General features: G+C 46.5%; 7 protein-coding genes across 7 annotated transcripts; 1 reads left to right on the forward strand and 6 right to left on the reverse strand.

Moving 5' to 3' along the window:
* Positions 1-139: 139 nt before the first annotated feature.
* FAS2 (trifunctional fatty acid synthase subunit FAS2) lies at positions 140-5,714 on the forward strand. The gene has a single exon (XM_020215800.1). The coding sequence runs from the start codon at positions 194-196 to the stop codon at positions 5,645-5,647; it is 5,454 nt and encodes a 1,817-aa protein (XP_020068302.1). The 5' UTR covers positions 140-193; the 3' UTR covers positions 5,648-5,714.
* Positions 5,715-5,736: 22 nt separating this feature from the next.
* CYBJADRAFT_192036 (uncharacterized protein) lies at positions 5,737-6,744 on the reverse strand (the record flags this gene model as incomplete). The annotated part of the gene is made up of 1 exon (XM_020217425.1): positions 5,737-6,744. One exon carries the CDS (start codon positions 6,742-6,744, stop codon positions 5,737-5,739), a length of 1,008 nt encoding a protein of 335 aa, XP_020068303.1.
* Positions 6,745-8,158: 1,414 nt separating this feature from the next.
* Positions 8,159-8,461, reverse strand: CYBJADRAFT_131776 (uncharacterized protein; the record flags this gene model as incomplete). Its single annotated transcript, XM_020213017.1, has 1 exon — positions 8,159-8,461. A coding segment is annotated over one exon (303 nt), but the record flags the coding sequence as incomplete, so codon positions are not given.
* A 1,412-nt stretch (positions 8,462-9,873) lies between these two features.
* COA2 (Coa2p) lies at positions 9,874-10,217 on the reverse strand. Its single transcript, XM_020215801.1, has one exon. The coding sequence runs from the start codon at positions 10,086-10,088 to the stop codon at positions 9,918-9,920; it is 171 nt and encodes a 56-aa protein (XP_020068305.1). The 5' UTR covers positions 10,089-10,217; the 3' UTR covers positions 9,874-9,917.
* A 7-nt stretch (positions 10,218-10,224) lies between these two features.
* YKU70 (ATP-dependent DNA helicase YKU70) lies at positions 10,225-12,214 on the reverse strand. Its single transcript, XM_020215802.1, has one exon. It carries the CDS (start codon positions 12,118-12,120, stop codon positions 10,390-10,392), a length of 1,731 nt encoding a protein of 576 aa, XP_020068306.1. The 5' UTR covers positions 12,121-12,214; the 3' UTR covers positions 10,225-10,389.
* Positions 12,215-12,520: 306 nt separating this feature from the next.
* CYBJADRAFT_131859 (MFS transporter) lies at positions 12,521-14,293 on the reverse strand (the record flags this gene model as incomplete). The annotated part of the gene is made up of 1 exon (XM_020213021.1): positions 12,521-14,293. One exon carries the CDS (start codon positions 14,291-14,293, stop codon positions 12,521-12,523), a length of 1,773 nt encoding a protein of 590 aa, XP_020068307.1.
* A 675-nt stretch (positions 14,294-14,968) lies between these two features.
* CYBJADRAFT_131877 (MFS transporter) lies at positions 14,969-16,819 on the reverse strand (the record flags this gene model as incomplete). The annotated part of the gene is made up of 1 exon (XM_020213023.1): positions 14,969-16,819. One exon carries the CDS (start codon positions 16,817-16,819, stop codon positions 14,969-14,971), a length of 1,851 nt encoding a protein of 616 aa, XP_020068308.1.
* Between the last annotated feature and the right edge of the window lie 1,400 nt (positions 16,820-18,219).

The following is an 18,219-nucleotide window of genomic DNA, read 5'->3' on the forward strand; positions in this document are numbered from 1 at the left end:
AACACCAACAACACCATAAAATCAAACGATGCGTCCAGAAATTGAGCAAGAATTGGCGCATTTGCTTTTGACAGAGCTTTTGGCTTATCAATTTGCCAGTCCAGTCAGATGGATTGAGACTCAAGACGTGTTCTTGAAGGATTATAACACCGAGAGAGTTGTTGAGATTGGACCTTCTCCAACTTTGGCGGGAATGGCCTCCAGAACCATCAAGGCCAAGTACGAGTCCTACGATGCTGCTTTGTCATTGCAGAGACAAGTCTTGTGTTACGCTAAGGATTCCAAGGAGATTTACTACACTCCTGATCCTGTTGAAGCGCCTACCGAGGCCCCTGCCGCTGCTACTACTAGCGCTGCCGCCCCTGTTGCTGCTGCCACTGCTGCCCCTGTTGCCGCTGCCGTTGCTGCTGCTCCTGCTGCTGCTCCTGCTGGACCTGTCGCTGACATCCCAGATGAACCGGTTAAGGCTTCCTTGTTGATCCATGTCTTGGTTGCCCAAAAGTTGAAGAAACCATTGGACCAGATTCCAATGTCTAAGGCTATCAAGGATTTGGTCAATGGTAAGTCTACAGTTCAAAACGAAATCTTGGGTGATTTGGGTAAGGAATTTGGTGCCACTCCCGAAAAACCAGAAGATACACCATTGGATGAGTTGGCTGAACAATTCCAAGAGAGCTTCAACGGTGCATTGGGTAAACAATCTTCTTCTTTGATTGCAAGATTGATGTCATCTAAGATGCCGGGTGGTTTCTCTGTTTCTGTTGCCAGAAAATACTTGCAATCCCGCTGGGGATTGGGTTCTGGTAGACAAGATTCTGTCTTGTTGATGGCCTTGACTGAAGAGCCTGCATCTCGTTTGGGTAACGAAGGTGATGCTAAGGCATTCTTGGATGGCATCGCTCAAAAGTACGCTTCAAAGGCTGGTATCTCTTTGGCTTCTGCTGCCGCTGGTGCTGGCGCTGCCGCTGGTGGTGCCGGTGGTGCCACAATTGATGCTGCTGCCTTTGAAGAATTGACAAAGGATAACAAGATCTTGGCCCGTCAACAACTGCAAGTATTGGCTCGTTACTTGAAGATGGATTTGAACAAGGCTTCAAAGGTTGTCGATCAACAAAAGGACACTCTCAAGGACTTGCAGAGCCAATTGGACTTCATCACAAATGAATTGGGTGAAACCTTTATTGATGGTCTCTCATCCTCATTCTCTAGAAAGAAGGCCAGAGTCTTTGATTCCTCATGGAATTGGTCAAGACAATCCTTGTTGACCTTGTACTTTGAAATCATCCACGGATTGTTGAAGAGAGTCGACAGAGAATTGGTCTCTGAAGCTATCAACATTATGAACCGTTCAAACGCTGCCTTGATTAAGTTCATGGAGTACCACATCAACAAGGCGAAGGGTAAAACCGATGAAAACTACGTCTTGGCTCACGAGCTGGGTTCTCAGTTAATTGAAAACTGTAAGGAAGTTTTGGACATTGACCCTGTCTACAAGGATATTTCCTACCCATTGGCCCCAAAGACCACTGTTGACCACAAGGGTAACATCTCTTACTCTGAGGAGCCAAGAGAGAATGTTCGTAAGTTGCAGCAATACGTTCATGAAATGGCTCAAGGTTCCACCATAACCAAGGAGGAGAGACCAACCATTGCTGATGATTTGACAAAGGTTTACAAAGCCATTACAAAGCAAACTGAAGTTTCAGAATCATCCAAGATTCAATTGGAGAAAGTTTACGGTGAATTGATTAAATTCTTGGAATCCAACGATGAGATTGAGATGCACAGATCCACCACTGTTGCTGGTATCAACGATGACAACTTGGATACTGATTCTGCGAAGGAAGTTGCTTCTTTGCAAAAGAGTTCTTCTATCTCAAACCCAGTCTCTAAGGCCATTCCACCAGAAACCATTCCTTTCTTGCACTTGAAGAAGAGATTGCCAAACAACGAATGGTCCTATGACCGCCAACTGACATCTGTGTACTTGGATGGTTTGGAGCAGGCTGCTGTTAACGGTGTTACTTTCAAGGAGAAGTACGTCTTGATGACTGGTTGTGGTGCAGGATCTATTGGAGCAGAGGTCTTGAAGGGTTTGTTGCAAGGTGGTGCCAAGGTTATCGTCACGACTTCTAGATTCTCCAAGAAGGTCACTGACTTCTACCAAGAGATGTACGCAACCTATGGTGCTAGAGGTTCGACTTTGGTTGTTGTTCCATTCAACCAAGGCTCCAAGCAAGATGTCAATGCCCTCGTTGAGTACATTTACGACGATGTAAAGAAGGGTGGTTTAGGTTGGGATTTGGACGCCATCATTCCATTCGCTGCCATTCCAGAGAATGGTATCGACTTGGCTCAAATTGACTCCAAGTCTGAATTGGCCCACCGTATCATGTTGACCAATGTCTTGAGAATTATGGGTGCTGTTAAACAACAAAAGTCTTCCAGAGGTATTGAGACAAGACCAGCTCAAGTTATCTTGCCATTGTCTCCAAACCATGGTACTTTTGGTAGTGATGGTTTGTACTCTGAGTCCAAGTTGTCCTTGGAGACTTTGTTCAACAGATGGTTCTCTGAAAACTGGGCTAACCAACTCACCATCTGTGGTGCCGTTATCGGCTGGACTAGAGGTACTGGTTTGATGAGTGCTAACAACATCATCTCTGAAGGTATTGAGAACTTGGGTGTGAGAACTTTCTCTCAAGCGGAGATGGGATTCAACTTGTTGGGTCTCTTGACTCCGGAAATCACGCAATTGTGTCAAAAGTCACCTGTTTGGGCTGATTTGAACGGTGGTTTGCAGTTCATCACCCAGTTGAAGGACAAGACCAACCAACTGAGACAAGATATTTTGGAATCTTCTGATATCAGAAAGGCTGTTTCTATTGAGACAGCTATTGAGCACAAGGTTGTTAACGGTGAGAACGCTGATGCACCTTTCGCTAAAACTCAAATCAACCCAAGAGCTAACCAGAAGTTCGACTTCCCAGAGTTGAAGCCATATGAAGAGATCAAGAAGCTTGCTCCAAACTTGGAAGGTCTGTTGAACTTGGAAAAGGTCGTTGTTGTCACTGGTTTTGCCGAAGTTGGTCCATGGGGTTCTTCTAGAACTAGATGGGAGATGGAAGCATACGGCGAATTCTCCTTGGAAGGTTGTATCGAAATTGCCTGGATTATGGGCCTCATCAAATACCATAATGGTAACCTGAAGGGTAGACCATACACTGGTTGGGTTGATGCGAAGACCAATGAACCAGTTGAAGACAAGGACGTTAAGTCGAAGTACGAGGCCTATATCTTGGAGCACTGTGGTATTAGATTGATTGAACCAGAGTTGTTTAACGGTTATGATCCAAAGAAGAAGGAATTCATCCAGGAAGTCGTTATTGAGGAGGACTTGGCTGAGTTTGAAGCTTCTAAGGATACTGCTGAACACTTCAAAGCTCAACATGGTGAAAAATGTGAGATCCAAGAAAATGCAGAGACTGGTGAGTACACTGTCAAGTTGTTGAAGGGTGCTACCTTGTACATTCCAAAGGCCCTCAAATTTGACCGTTTGGTAGCTGGTCAAATTCCAACTGGTTGGGATGCTAGACGTTATGGTATTTCCGAAGATACCATTTCCCAAGTTGATCCAATCACTCTGTTTGTCTTGGTTGCTGTTGTGGAAGCATTCATCTCTGCTGGTATTTCTGACCCATATGAGTTGTACAAGTACATCCATGTTTCCGAGCTTGGTAACTGTTCTGGTTCTGGTATGGGTGGTGTTTCAGCTCTTCGTGGTATGTTCAGAGATCGTTACAAGGATCAACCAGTTCAAAACGATATCTTGCAAGAGTCTTTCATCAACACAATGTCCGCTTGGGTTAACATGTTGTTGTTGTCTTCTTCTGGTCCTATTAAGACCCCTGTTGGTGCATGTGCCACTGCTGTTGAGTCTTTGGACATTGGTTTCGAGACCATCGTTTCCGGTAAGGCCAAGGTCTGTATCGTTGGTGGTTACGATGATTTCCAAGAAGAAGGTTCTTATGAGTTCGGTAACATGAATGCTACCTCTAACACATTGGATGAATTTGAGCAAGGTCGTGCTCCATCTGAGATGTCCAGACCAGCTACCACAACAAGAAACGGTTTTATGGAATCTCAAGGTTCTGGTATCCAAATCATCATGAACGCCAAGTTGGCTTTGGAAATGGGTGTTCCAATCTATGGTATTTTGGGTATGACTGCTACTGCCACTGATAAGATTGGTAGATCGGTTCCAGCTCCAGGTAAGGGTATTTTGACCACTGCTCGTGAGCACCACGGTGATTTGAAGCACAACGCTTCCCTCTTGGACATGTCCTACAGAAAGCGTCAAGTTGAGAGAAGAGTCAGAGAGGTTAAATCCTGGATCGATTCTGAGTACGAGTTCTTGCAAGAGGAGGCTAAGAGCATGCCAACTGAAGAGCAAGAATCATACATTTCTGAAAGAATTCAAGAGATTCAAGATGAGGCTGAGAAGCAAATCAACTCTGCTAAGGACTACTATGGTAACTTCTTCTTTGTTAACAACCCAAGAATTGCACCAATTCGTGGTGCCTTGGCTACCTTTGGTTTGACCATTGATGACATTGATGTCTGTTCTTTGCATGGTACCTCTACTAAGGCCAATGATAAGAACGAGTCTGCTGCTCTTAACATGATGTTTGAGCATTTGGGCAGAACCGAAGGAAACCCATCTATGGCTGTGTTCCAGAAGTACTTGACTGGTCATCCAAAGGGTGCTGCAGGTGCCTGGATGTTCAACGGTGGTTTGCAAATTTTGAACAGTGGTATTGTTCCTGGTAACCGTAACGCTGATAACATTGACCAAGAATTGGAGAAGTTTGAGTATCTCTTATTCCCATCAAAGTCCATCAAGACTGATGGTGTCAAGGCTGTTTCTGTCACCTCTTTCGGTTTCGGTCAAAAGGGTGCACAAGCAATTGCCATCAATGCAGACTACTTGTATGCCGTATTGTCCAAGGATGAGTACGAATCATATGCCAAGAAATTCAACGAGAGACACAACAAGGCCTACTCTCATTACCACAAGGCATTTGTCACCAACACCTTGTTCAAGAGTAAGGAGCATGCTCCATACACTGAAGACTTGCAAAACCCAGTGTACTTGGACCCATTGGTTAGAGTTTCTAAGGTCAAGTCCGGAGAATTGGAGTACACTACAAAGGGTGTTCAATCCGACTCTTACATCTCAAAGAGTGCTAAGCACACTTCTAAAGTGTTGTCATCTTTGACGTCTGACGTTGGTGCTAAGAATGTTGGTGTTGACGTTGAGTTGATCTCTGCAATCAACACTGAGAATGAGACCTTCATTGAGCGTAACTTCACAGCCGCGGAGATTGCCTACTGTAAGTCTGCTCCATCTCCACAGTCCTCTTTCGCTGGTACTTGGTCTGCAAAGGAGGCCGTTTTCAAGGCCCTTGGTGTTGAATCTAAAGGTGCTGGTGCGCAATTGAAGGACATTGAGATTGTTCGTGACTCTACTGGTGCTCCACAGGTTGAGTTACACGGTGATGCTGCAAAGGCTGCTCCAAACGCCTCTGTTAAAGTCAGCATTTCCCACGATGACTTCCAATCTGTCGCTGTCGCCATCCTAAACTAATTGTTATGATACGATCTATACCCTCGAGGTTCAGAACACACAATACGATATTTATTCTGTTGATAACTATTTCTCTGTAGTACACCAAATCAAGGTTGTTGAGCAAACATGTTGGCCTCCAACTGTTGGACCAGTTCCACCTGCTGCTTCGTTGGAATGTCGTGATCCTGTGGATGGAGGCTAGTAGTCTTGTTGTCTGCTGTGCCGGAAGTTGTATTTGCATGTGTGAGAGAGCTTGTATTCGTGTTTGTAATGTCGAATCCCGGTTGTGAAGAGGTCATAATGGTAGTCTTCTCCGCTGATGAGGACTTCTTGTTTCTGTTTCTGTTCCTGCAATTGAGGCACACTTTTCTCCCCATGTCCTCGTTTGATAGCTTTGAAGAGCACCTATTGCACTGGTTATTCAGCTCCAATTGTCTCCGTCTCTCTCTGTCCTTAGCCCTGCAACGGAAGCACACTTTGAATGTTTGAGAATCATTCTCTCCAGAGCAGTGCACACATTTTCCCTTCTCCAATCTCTGGGCCTTCGTGTTTCTCAAGTTGAGACGGCACGGTGGACACAGGACATATTTAGACTGGTCCTGTGGAATGGCAGTTCCACATCTTCTACAGCTTCCGCTAGTGGCTTTGGTCTTCTCTTGCCATCTTCGTGATCTCAGTCTCTGCAATTCACGGCAGTGAGGACACAGTTTGAACACCTTACCATTATATATGGCATAGTCCTTTTTACAACGTGTACACTGTGCTACACCAACACCACTTTCATTCACAGTGGTAGCCTGTTGGTGCTGAGGTGGCTGTTGAGTGTGCTGCGCCTGTGACTTATCACCAGCCCTTGGTCCGACAATGTCATTAACAATACCAATACCGACTTTCAAAGAGGGATCAACAGAGAACACCTTGTGTGAGTTTATCGTGGCCTTCGATGTAGCATTAGCCCTGGAGGTTACAGCAGTTGGCCCTGACTTGTGGGAACCCTCTTCATCTCTACCCTTTGAACCATTCTCGGCTGCTTTCTTGTCTTCAGCCTTCACCTTCACATTCTCTTCGTGTTGCTCAAGCACTGAGCTGATCGCAGCAGTCTGTTCCTCGTCCATTGATGTGTTCCAGGCTTCAGACAAGATGAGATGACAAGCGTGAAAGGGCACAAAACCTTGGTTATGAGTCCTCGCAAAGGTCCAAAGAGGGAAGGAAGGCTTTTTCAAAGCATCCGTACATCACCTCATCCGTACATCACCTCATCCGTACATCACCTCATCCGTACATCAATTAATCCGTACACCATTAATCCGTACACCATTAATCCGTACCACTACTAATAATACCGGACTATTACATTCTTTTTACGGTTTATGTATATATTATATATACTGGTGTTGAGAACTACTTTTGGAACTTTGCTAGTGATTCCAATAGAGATGCAACGTTACCTCCCTGCTGTTGTTGTTGTTGTTGTTGTTGTTGTGGTGGTGGTGGTGGTTGAGACTGTTGTGAAGCTTGTGGATGTTGACCGGATTGTCCAAACGAATTCAACAACGCGCTGATAGCACTGGTTGGAACCTGTTGTTGATGCTGAGGTGGTGGGGGCTGTTGATACTGTTGGTATTGTTGTTGTGGCTGATATTGTTGTTGAGGTTGGTATTGTTGAGGAGGAGGAGCATATTGCTGATGGTATTGCTGTTGAGGTTGTGGTGGCTGTGGATATTGCTGCGGCTGTTGTTGCTGTCCAGCTAAGGCAATCAAATTTTGGATAGCCTCTGGTGGTAAAGAGCTCAAAGATTGTAGCAAGTTCTGTTGGGACATTCCACCAGTGTTACCGTACTGCGCCTGTGTTGGTGGTGGCGATTGCATTCTTCCATGGTCGTTACGGTAACGTTCATCAGGCTCGCCTCTCCGGTAATCTTTATCATCATAACGACCACTGCCATGATCACGGCCGTGTCTTCTATCGCCTCCCCTTCTATCGTCATAACGGTCATTATAACGATCACGGTCACGACTACCACCTGTAGCATCACCCCATCTTCCACCGCGTTCACGTTGTCTTCTAGATTCGTAACCACCATAGGAGGCGGAAGATCCAGCACCAGCATTTGAACCAGTCTTTTCCTTTTCACGAATGACAAGGTTCAAGGCATCGTTGGTGTTCAGATCCAGATACTCATCGAATTTGAGGGAACCTTCTGGAGTCTCTTGGAAGATCTGAACATCCAATCCACCGAAATGGTTGATCACAACAACACCAATCACTCCTGAATAAGCTGCCTCACTAACCCTTTGCGAAAGGTCATCGCCGTGTCTCAACTGTGTATACTCGGTAACTATACCATTGTTCTCAAAAACCCTTGAGACTTCTCTGGCTTTCTCCATGCCCGCATCTGGTTTGACCAAGATTTGACACTCTAACTTCTTTCTCCTTGTTGATCTTGAAGAAGTATTGTTCTCATCTCTCGATCTCTTTGAAGAACGCTGATGGTTATTTAATTTTGCATTTGCCATCTCCTCAGGTTTAGAGTTCTTTGCAATGTCCAAGTTCAAAACTTTGTTGAACAACGGCACGTTACTCTCACCTGCTATTGCCCTTTCAACTGAGTCTGAATTTTCAAACTGGACAAATCCATAAGCTGTTTTCATAGAGACTTGAAGTATCTTTCCATACTTACGGAATATTCTCCATAACTCACGTTTTTGGACGTGATTACTTGGGATATTGCCAACAAATAATCTCGAATTGGTTGCATGAGGATATTTTGTATCGTATTTCTGCTCCTCATGTAAGAATTGGCGGTACTCGGCACGCTCTGTAGATGACATCGGTGATGAGAGATCGGCTCTATGGGTCGGTGACTTTTCTAAATCATTAAAGCGGTGCGGAGCATAGTTTGGCTGTTGTTTTTGCTGTTGCCCTTCAGCTTGCTGCAATGCCAAAAGCTCTTTTGCGACCCTTTCCTGTTGTTCATGAGCAGGTAACTGTAAGAAAGAAGGGTCCTTCAACAGTCTATTTGTGAGCTCATCGAGGAGGGGGTTATTGGAAGGTATTGTTGTTGAATTCTGGACCGTAGCCTGAGGTTGAGGTTGAGATGAGGTGGTGGATGAAGTAATAGGTTGAGAGGTTGTAGTCGAGGCTTCTTCTTTATTGTCGGTTTCTAATTCAGCGGTAGGGTCGTAATCCTCGTCATCATCGTCCTTGGCATCTTCAACATTAGGTGTGTCTTCAGATTTAGCAGGCTCTGTAGGCTGGGAGTGCTTGGTGAATTCGGTGGGTTCAGTGGGCTCTGTAGGTTCTGTAGGCTTTGTAGGCTCAGCAGTCTCAGCAGGCTTAGTAGGCTCAGTAGGCTCAGTAGGCTCAGTAGGCTCAGTAGGCTCAGTAGGCTCAGTAGGCTCAGTAGGCTCAGCAGGCTCAGTAGGCTCTGTGGACTCGGTAGGCTCAGTAGGCTCAGTAGGCTCAGTAGGCTCAGCAGTCTCAGCAGGCTCAATAGGCTCAGTAGGCTCACGGGTTTCAGGTTCCCCTTGAATGCTCTCAGGCTCATAATCTTCAGGCTTGTACTCGTCAGGCTCGTACTCGTCTTGATCCTCTGCCGCTTCTCCCTCGTGTCCATCTTCGTCAGAGGTGTCTTTATCATCGTACTGCGGAGCCTCAGCGGCCTCCTCCTGTACCCTTCTATTCTTCTCAGCCTCTGCTTCTTCTACTTTAGAGAGGTCAAATGCATTCGGCTCAGCATCAAAGCCATAAACATCGTCGTCAGACATTGCCGCTCTTTTCTTTCCCTGTGCCGCCGTGTTGTTGTCTGCTGAAGGAAACATGGACTGGTTTGTTTTGGTTTTGGTTTTTGGGTTTTTGTCCTTTTTCCTTCTCGCCGTTGTTCGCCTTAGTTTGTTGAAAAAGTTCGCGAACTGAACAGGAAAATTTGTTCTTTCCCTCTCTTTGTTCGCGTCTGGTTACGTAATCATTCTACTGGAATTCAGAACATTCCGAAAACGGTGGGAGAAACAGCCACTTTTCCTCTCTCCGTCGCCTCAGCCGCACACAGGCGACAAAAGCATTCACATTTTCCCCGTCGCTGATTGGTTGGAATCTACACGGTCAAAAAAAAAAACATACACACGAAGCTGAAAGCTCCATCTCGATTGCAAAAAGGGAAGAATATATATAAGGTCATTAAAAAGAAAGCTGTAGAACTATCACCACTGCTTCAAGTGCGTAATTCCATCATTTGTTTTGTATGTGTCGTTAGAAAGAAAGCAATGCAGTATACCCAAATACCCCGTGCTATTGTTTCTTCTCTTTCTTCTCTTGTTGGTTGTACATCGTCTCATCTTCGTTGTTGATGCTGTGTGCCGGACATGGCATCACAGAGGAGCCAGCAACGGTGACAAACGCCACCGCAAACGTCGTGTAGAACAAGTTGTTTGTGAATTTGGATCTAACAGCTGCTCTCATCTCGTTACCCTCCGCACAGAGCTATGCAAACCTTGGTTGTTGTAGTTGGAACCGATCGCTCTCGCTGGTATTGAAGAGGATTTAAAAATGGTGAGACTTTGCAATTGTTTTCTTTTTTCTTCTTCTCCGGCGCTGTGCGGACTTTTCGGGGGAGGCCCACGGGGTTTGGCAGCGTACGCTATAAGGCCAATGTTAGCTGTATCACTCACTACTCAGTGCTATATAACGAGCTATAAAAGCATACCCCTTTAGGGGATCATGGCAATGGGTGTATTAGTACATGGTACACACCACTGTGTGTCTACTGGACACCCGAAAAGGTTGCGTTCCACGATGTGATGTGTCTGTAGATCGGTCCCTCGTTGTCGAGCTGAGAGGCCTCGATGGCCTTCCGTACACTGTCAACGTCTCGTAGAGTGTCGTCGTTGGCGACGGCACGATCCCGTTCACTGGCCGGTTCCTGCTTTGTAGGCCTTTCGACTTGGAGCTTGAATTCCCGTATGGTCCTGTAGTGCTGGTTCAGAGTCGGGTTCTTCACGTCTTGCGGAACGTACTCATCTCCGAAGGACATCAAATCTTTCAGAACAAGCCTGGAGGCGTCTTTCAGCTCCTCTTCAGGCTCCGGCTGTGTTTCGAACGCATTCGGAATTTGTCGTAGGTCGTCCAAGTACGGTAGCCTGTGTAGATAAAATCCCTCTGGTGAGTGTACTTTGGATCCCGGGAACAGCTGCCTCTTCGCAGGTTGTAACGCATAGTAGAACGGTTGCGATCCCTTACGCAACTTACCAAACAGTATAGCAACTTTAGCCTGTGATCTGAGACTAAAGTACAGTGCGCTGAGAGTCCTCGTTGAGCCTTCATAGTCATCCTCACTAGGCGTTAGAAATGTTGAGCGTCCAGTGACGTAGTGCGATTTGATGCCACTTCTCTCATCCTTGGTGCCAATAAGCCTTAAAAAGCTAGCATATTCATCGTCATATTTGTCCAGGTCTTCGATCTGTTCCTTGGTAACTGGTATTACATCGCCGTTCACTCCAACAGGATATCCCTTTATCGTTTGATCAAAATCGCCGCCTTTTGTCTCATCAATGTTCCTTTGCAAGGTATAGACGTTCTTTCTACCGTGCTCATCTTCATAAAGCCATTTGCTAGGTGCAGCCTTTTCATGGCTTATAACGGAATAACCCTTAACACCAACAACAACTTCTTTTGTAGAGCCAAATCTCATTATAAAGGGACATTGGAATTGCACTCTCTTTATTTCCTTACGTCTTCGTATGCGTGATGCAATATCCTGAACATCAATCGGTTTAGTACTCGGCCCATCAAACATAGCATCCGAACTATCCTCGGGATCACCCAATGGTGGTAGAAACATTAGCTCAGAGTACAACTCATTGGAAAATGGTTGCTCCTTGGATGTTAAGAAAAATGGAGTGATAGTGATTCGAGAGTCATCGAGATCAGCACAGATGCGTCTTATCAGGTTCTTCTGATCGACGTCGTTCACCTGCACCGGTGCATCGTTATCAGTAAACAAGAAGATCTTGTTAATTGTATATTGCTTTTGCATTTCTCTTTTAGCGAAGAATTCGTGTTGTAAGGTTGTCAATAGTTCAAATAGCGGGTTATTGGATCTCTCAACGACAGTACGTGGCTTAAACCTCTCATCCAACGGCACATAGGGCGCTTCAACGTCGTTGCTGCTGACGCTATCACTTAGAATATCGTGTAACAACTTCATAGACTTTACGTTCAAGTCACGAAGAGGGAATACACACTCAATCCCCGGTTTAAGATCCTCAGTAGTTTTCTTCCCATTGAACATATACAATCCATAGCCCGTATTTGGAAGAGTGATCGCACTGTGTGCCATGGATTGTTCCAGTGCCTCCAGAATCGTAAGCAAGTTTGATTTACCGGTTGAAGCATTTATGAAATGGATAGAGTCTGTGAGCTCAATGGCAAAGATTATTGCTTCGTGGGTTTCATGGTTTGTCTTCGCATCGGAATCAGCGTATTCCTCACTCATCGCTTCCTCTGTCTCTCTCCTTCTCTGTTCTTCTCTTTCTCTTCCTCTCTCTTTATCTCTATCACGCAGTGTTGTCGAATTAAAACTAACTAAGCTGAAACCGCTTTGAAGACGTATTGAAGCAGAAGTGTAAACACAGATGTTAGGATGTTTGGGTGTTCGGGATTTTATTAAATGTCCGGATGTACTATGACACAATCTGTTCTCATACTAAGAAAGCAGCATTATGGTCATTACCATGTTGTTATCTATCAATCAGAATTGGAGTGTTTTCGTAGTATACCAACGTGTGTACATTACATTCAGGCTGTAGCCCGCAGATTGTGAGTAGTGCTACATAAGTTACCTTCTGTCAATGTAAAGAGGCTCTGGCACCCATGCTTAAACACACCTCCACGGCTTATTCAGTGCTAAAACTACTGTCTTTCTTGGGGTGTAACCTCTCATAATCTTCCGCATGTTTCCTCTGTTGCCTCTGTAATCTTTCCAGGTTTTTCTTGTCTCTCTTTATCTGTTGTTTCTCTGTTCTCTTGTTGGCCCAAATTCTCAGTCTTTCACCGTAAAATGCAACAAACATTGGGAACGGAATACCCGTGGCAAGCATGAGAAATGAAAAGATGGAGCTTCCCCATCCATAGCCAATGTGTCTGAACATGATTGGTGCAAACAGTGGGAACGAGAATCCAAAGAAGGATCTGAAAATGGACGCAGCTGCAATGGCAGATGCTGCAAATCTAGGACTCATATCGATCAAGTAGTTTTGAATACAGAAAAAGACAGGAATAACACCAAATGCGAATATCACACAGCCCACAGCAGGGAACAGCCAGTGCATATGTTTATCTGCACCCCAACCATACCAGAAGAGACCACCACTGCAACAGACAGCTGCAACAAACAGGTACGGCATACGGTACTCAGGCTTGGATACCCCACCATTCTTCTCTGTAAGTCTACGGTATATGTAGTCTGCACACTGTTGAGTGACAATGATCCCAATACCGTAACCGATAATCATCGTCACGTACATCAAACCGACAATACCCGAGCTGAACCCATAACGGCCACCCCAGTTCTCTGGGAATGTCACGATAAGTATATATAGACATCCATAGGCAATTGCCATGAAGGTTCCCAAACCGAAAACCATAGGATGCGTTAACAACATCACCACTGGTCTAGTCAAATTAGCCTCGAATTTACCAAGGATGGTCTCCCCTGTAGCAACCTCGTAGATACAGTGCAAGTTCTCGTTTCCCGTGAGTTTTCTCAGCTTCTTTGCCTTGTTCTTCAACAGCTGTGGAGCATACGTCTCTTCGAGACAGATAGTACCGTATCCTGCAATCACACCGTTAAAGATGACCAAGACCCAAAAACACCATCTCCAACTTACACTGTTTACGATGAATCCTGCAATAAGAGAACTGATACACGGGCCCATGGTTGGGCCCAGAGAATAGATTGAGATGGCCTTACCACGCTCATCGTTGTTGAACAAATCACCAACAACACCAGCACCGATCGAGATTGGAGCACACGCACCGATACCTGCTAGCAGCCTGAAGACACACATCTGTGCCGTATTCTGAGACAGTGCACAGCCAATGTTAAAGCACATGAGCACCCACATTGAGATGTCCATCACAGGCTTACGCCCGTACATCTCAGACAGTGGGGCAATTAGCGGCGAGAACAGAGCCCATGCGAGGATAAAGATCGACACCATCAGGGACGAAAGAACGCTGTTTGTGTTGTCAAAGTCTTCAGAGATGTATGACACTGCTGGTGAGAGCATCGTAGAGGAGAATGGCCCCAGCAGTGTGTACCACGCAGCGACAGCACATGAGTTCCATTTCCTGGACGACTTCCAGTTCCTCGGGTTCTCTGGATCATCAGGTCCAGACCACGTCACCAGCTCAGGGTCAACACCCTGGAATTCCAGCCCATCGTCCTTCGTCGGCAGTCCTTCCTCGTTCTGAGGCTCATTCTCCGTTTCCCTGGAGATGTTCTTCTCCAGGTCGTCCTCCTCCGCGTGGATTCTCTCGGTAAGAGTCGTCAGAATGGTTCCTCTCGTCTTCGTCCGCTGTAGCGCAATCTGCTCAGAGTCCATGTCCGGGTACAGGTTACTCTCCGTGAACTCCCTGTAAAGAGCATCATCCTCTTCGCCCCTCATAGGGTTCGGGTTGAGCTCAGACACTGTGGTTACCCTGTGCATTGAGTGTATTGAGCCTGCATCGCTGCCAGAGGAGCTGGTGCGAGAAGCCGTCGACGTCGCCCTCGAGACGGACGACATCCGAGTGGAGAGTCTTGACAACGAAGGCATCACTATGGCGAGAAAAGGAATGGAGAAACAAAGACGCTGGTTTAATACCGGCTTCTGTTGCTGTTGCAAGCCTGTGTTTTTTTTTTTTTGTATGAACAAAGACACATCAAAATAACTGCGATCGGCGGCGCTTAGCAGACAAAATATAATTATTTAACCGTTTGCAATTGCCGCTCTTGGCGATAGTCCCGTGGAAGCGGGGTCTTTTCCCTTGCGGCGGTTACGTAAGGATGACTAATTGCTGGTGTCTGGGTGTTGGGGTGTTGGGGTGTTGGGTGCTGGGGTGTGTGGGTGTGTGGGTGTCCAGGTGTCCGGGTTTATCATGACTCTATACCAGCCTCTTTCCGCTGCTCTACTGCTCCAATTAACTTGATAAACTCCCCATGTGTACGTGTTTTATTTGTGCTTCTATGGACAACAAACATAGCTCCCAACGCTGATGGCCAACAGTTGATAAACCTCAGGTGCGCCAGCTTGAAGAGTCCCACTGCCCTCCCTCCGCCAACGGCATAAATGATGAGACGATTAGGCACTGGCTGTGCTAGTAGTCTGTCCGGAGGCACTGTTCATGTGCTCGTTCTTTAGTTTGGCGTTGTAATTGGATGCAGCAGTATCAGCTTGCTTCTTCTGCTGTCTTTGGAGTCTTGCAAAGTTCTTTTTATCCCGCTTTGCCTGTTGCTTCTCCGTTCTCGCATTTGCCCATATTCTGAGCTTCTCTCCATAGAACGCAACGAACATTGGGAACGGAATACCGGTGGCTATCATGAGAAATGCAAAGATCGAACTACCCCAGCCATAGCCGATGGCACGGAACATGATTGGAGCAAACAGTGGGAACGAGAATCCAAAGAAGGATCTGAAAATGGACGCAGCTGCTATGGCAGAAGCTGCAAATCTAGGACTCATATCAATCAAATAGTTCTGAATACAGAAGAACACGGGGACTAGGCCAAAGGAGAAGATGACACATCCGACGGCAGGGAATAGCCAGTGCATGTGCTTCTCAGCACCCCATCCATACCAGAAGAGACCACCACTGGTACACAGGGCAGCAAAGAACAAGTACGGCATACGGTACTCAGGCTTAGGCACACCTCCATTCTTCTCAGTAAGCTTATAGTATATGTGATCTGCAGTGAACTGTGTCACAACAATCCCAACACCATACCCGATAATCATCGTCACATACATCAGGCCGACAATCCCTGAACTGAAACCATAACGGCCACCCCAGTTCTCTGGGAAAGTGGTGATTAAAATGTACAAGCATCCGTAGGCAATTGCCATGAAGGTTCCCAAACCGAAAACCATAGGATGCGTTAACAACATGAGAATAGGTCTCGTCAAGTTAGCCTCGAACTTACCAGCAATGGTCTCCCCTGTGGCAACCTCATAGATACAGTGCAAGTTCTCGTTTCCCGTGAGTTTTCTCAGCTTCTTTGCCTTGTTCTTCAGCAACTGTGGAGCATACGTCTCTTCGAGACAGACACCACCATAGATGCCGATGACACCATTAAAGATCACTAGGACCCAGAAGCACCATCTCCAGCTGACGTTTGAGACGATAAAGCCCGCAATCAGGGAACTGATACTTGGCCCCATGGTGGGTCCTAAGGAATAGATGGACATTGCCTTACCACGATCATTGTTATCGAACAAATCACCAATAACACCAGCACCAATCGAGATTGGCGCACAGGCACCAACACCTGCTAGCAGTCTGAAGACACACATTTGGGCTGTGTTCTGGGCTAAGGCACAGCCAATGTTGAAGCACAGCAAAAACCACACAGAAATGTTCATCACAGGCCTACGTCCATACATCTCGGACAGTGGGGCAATCAAAGGTGAGAACAAGGCCCATGCCAGCAAGAAAATGGACACCATCAATGATTGCAGAACCGAGTTCTCGTTGTGGAAGTCTTCTGAGATGTATGACACTGCTGGTGAAAGCATTGTCGAAGCGAATGGCCCCAGCAGTGTGTACCAGGCAGCGACAGCACATGAGTTCCACTTTCTAAGCGAGCTCCAGTTCCTCGGGTTCTCTGGATCATCAGGTCCAGACCATGTGACGAGCTCAGGATCAACACCTTGGAATTCCAGCCCATCGTCCTTTGTCGGCAGGCCTTCCTCGTTCTGAGGCTCGTCGTCTGGGCTCTTTGAGATGTGCTTTTCAATGTCGTCAGTCTCTGGGTTAACCCTCTCGCTGAGGGTTGTGAGGATAGTTGCCCTAGTCTTGGTGCGTTGCAGAGCTATTTGCTCTGCATCCATATCTGGATATATACTCTTTTCGCTGAACTTCTGGTACTGGGCATCATCCTCCTCGCCCTGAATTGGATTGGGATTGAGCTCAGACACTGTGGTCACCCTATGCATGGACTCTGAGCTACGCTGTGTGCGTGTGGACGTTGTCGAGCCTACTCTGGACAGAGTGGAGGTTCTGGAAGGACGTCTAGATTCAGGCATAGCTCTTGGTTTATAATATGTGTGTGTGTGTGTTCTATGAATCACCACGGGCTCTGGAGTGTCAGCTTCTACTTCAACAAGAGAGCAAACGGACGGAGAAGCGTGTGCCAATACTGAAACACCTGGTGAGTGGAGGGAAAGTGGACACCTTTAAATGTCTGGCAAAGTATCGGTGAACTGAGAAGACAGATGGCTAAAAAGGGAAGAGATCAAACATATCCATTCGAGGTCACATATAGATGACACACACTCCCCATACAAATGGGTACATTGGCATACATAGCCACGCTGCTATACATATCCACGCTGCTCATCTTGTCGGTCAGATACTGGGGCTCCGTCTGGTGCAACGCACAACAAAAGAGAGCATCATAGCCGGCTATCGGCTCTGCTGAGTACGGGCTCTCATCTCCGTCACCGCAATGCCCGTGTACTCTCTCTTGATGTAAAACAGAAGCTACGTAAGGTAAATTGAAGACAGCCATGCACTGTCGGCGTTTTGGCGACGCTTTCCCTCGTAAACAACTGTAACAAACCTCCGTCCAAGTACGGCTGTTACTCCAAACAGGGGAATATTCGTGGAGCATTTAGAGCTTCCGGCCCCAGCCCTCATCAACAACGTTTGGATATGCAGAAACGGTCCGGTAGCTGTGGATCCCTTTGCCGTGATCTTGGGCTCTGCGTGGACTGCAGGGTTTGTCTGTCTGTGGGGCACAGGGCCGGCCTAGGGAGTGAGCACCGGCTGGAGTGTACGGATAGATTTGCTGTGCTGGTGGAGCTGGTGGAGCTGGTGGAGCTGGTGGAGCTGGTGGAGCTGGTGGAGCTGGTTAGCTGTGGCTTTTGAGATGTGTTCAGGAGGAGGATGCTTTTTCAATCGAAGAGCTCGATGAGAAATCGACGGATGCAATTGTGCCACGGTTGTATAAGCTGTGTCCTTTGCCTTCTTTTTACGCCTTTGATATAGCGAGGACTATATGATCTCGTGTATCAGAATCAGCACTGGAGAGCGGAAATCATTTGGCTCTGAGATCCTTCCGTCCCTCATTGAACACAGTGCTCTCCTCAAGTGAAGATGAGGGCTGGCAGCGTTTCTTTGCGGAAGAGCTCACCGTATGTATGATGATTCAACAGCTTTTGACACTCTCTTGCGATGTCGGATGGTAATTGGCCTTCTTTTTTCCCCGTTATTGCTCTTCACTCACTCTGTTTCGATAAATCTCCTTTTAGACCGATTATCCTTATCTGCATCTCTTGTCTTTGAAGCTTTGATCTTTAGTTTAACGGGCCAATTCATCGGAATCAGCTTGTGC

The sequence above is a fragment of the Cyberlindnera jadinii genome, assembly GCF_001661405.1.
Source record: "Cyberlindnera jadinii NRRL Y-1542 unplaced genomic scaffold CYBJAscaffold_18, whole genome shotgun sequence".
Taxonomy (NCBI): domain Eukaryota; kingdom Fungi; phylum Ascomycota; class Saccharomycetes; order Phaffomycetales; family Wickerhamomycetaceae; genus Williopsis; species Williopsis jadinii.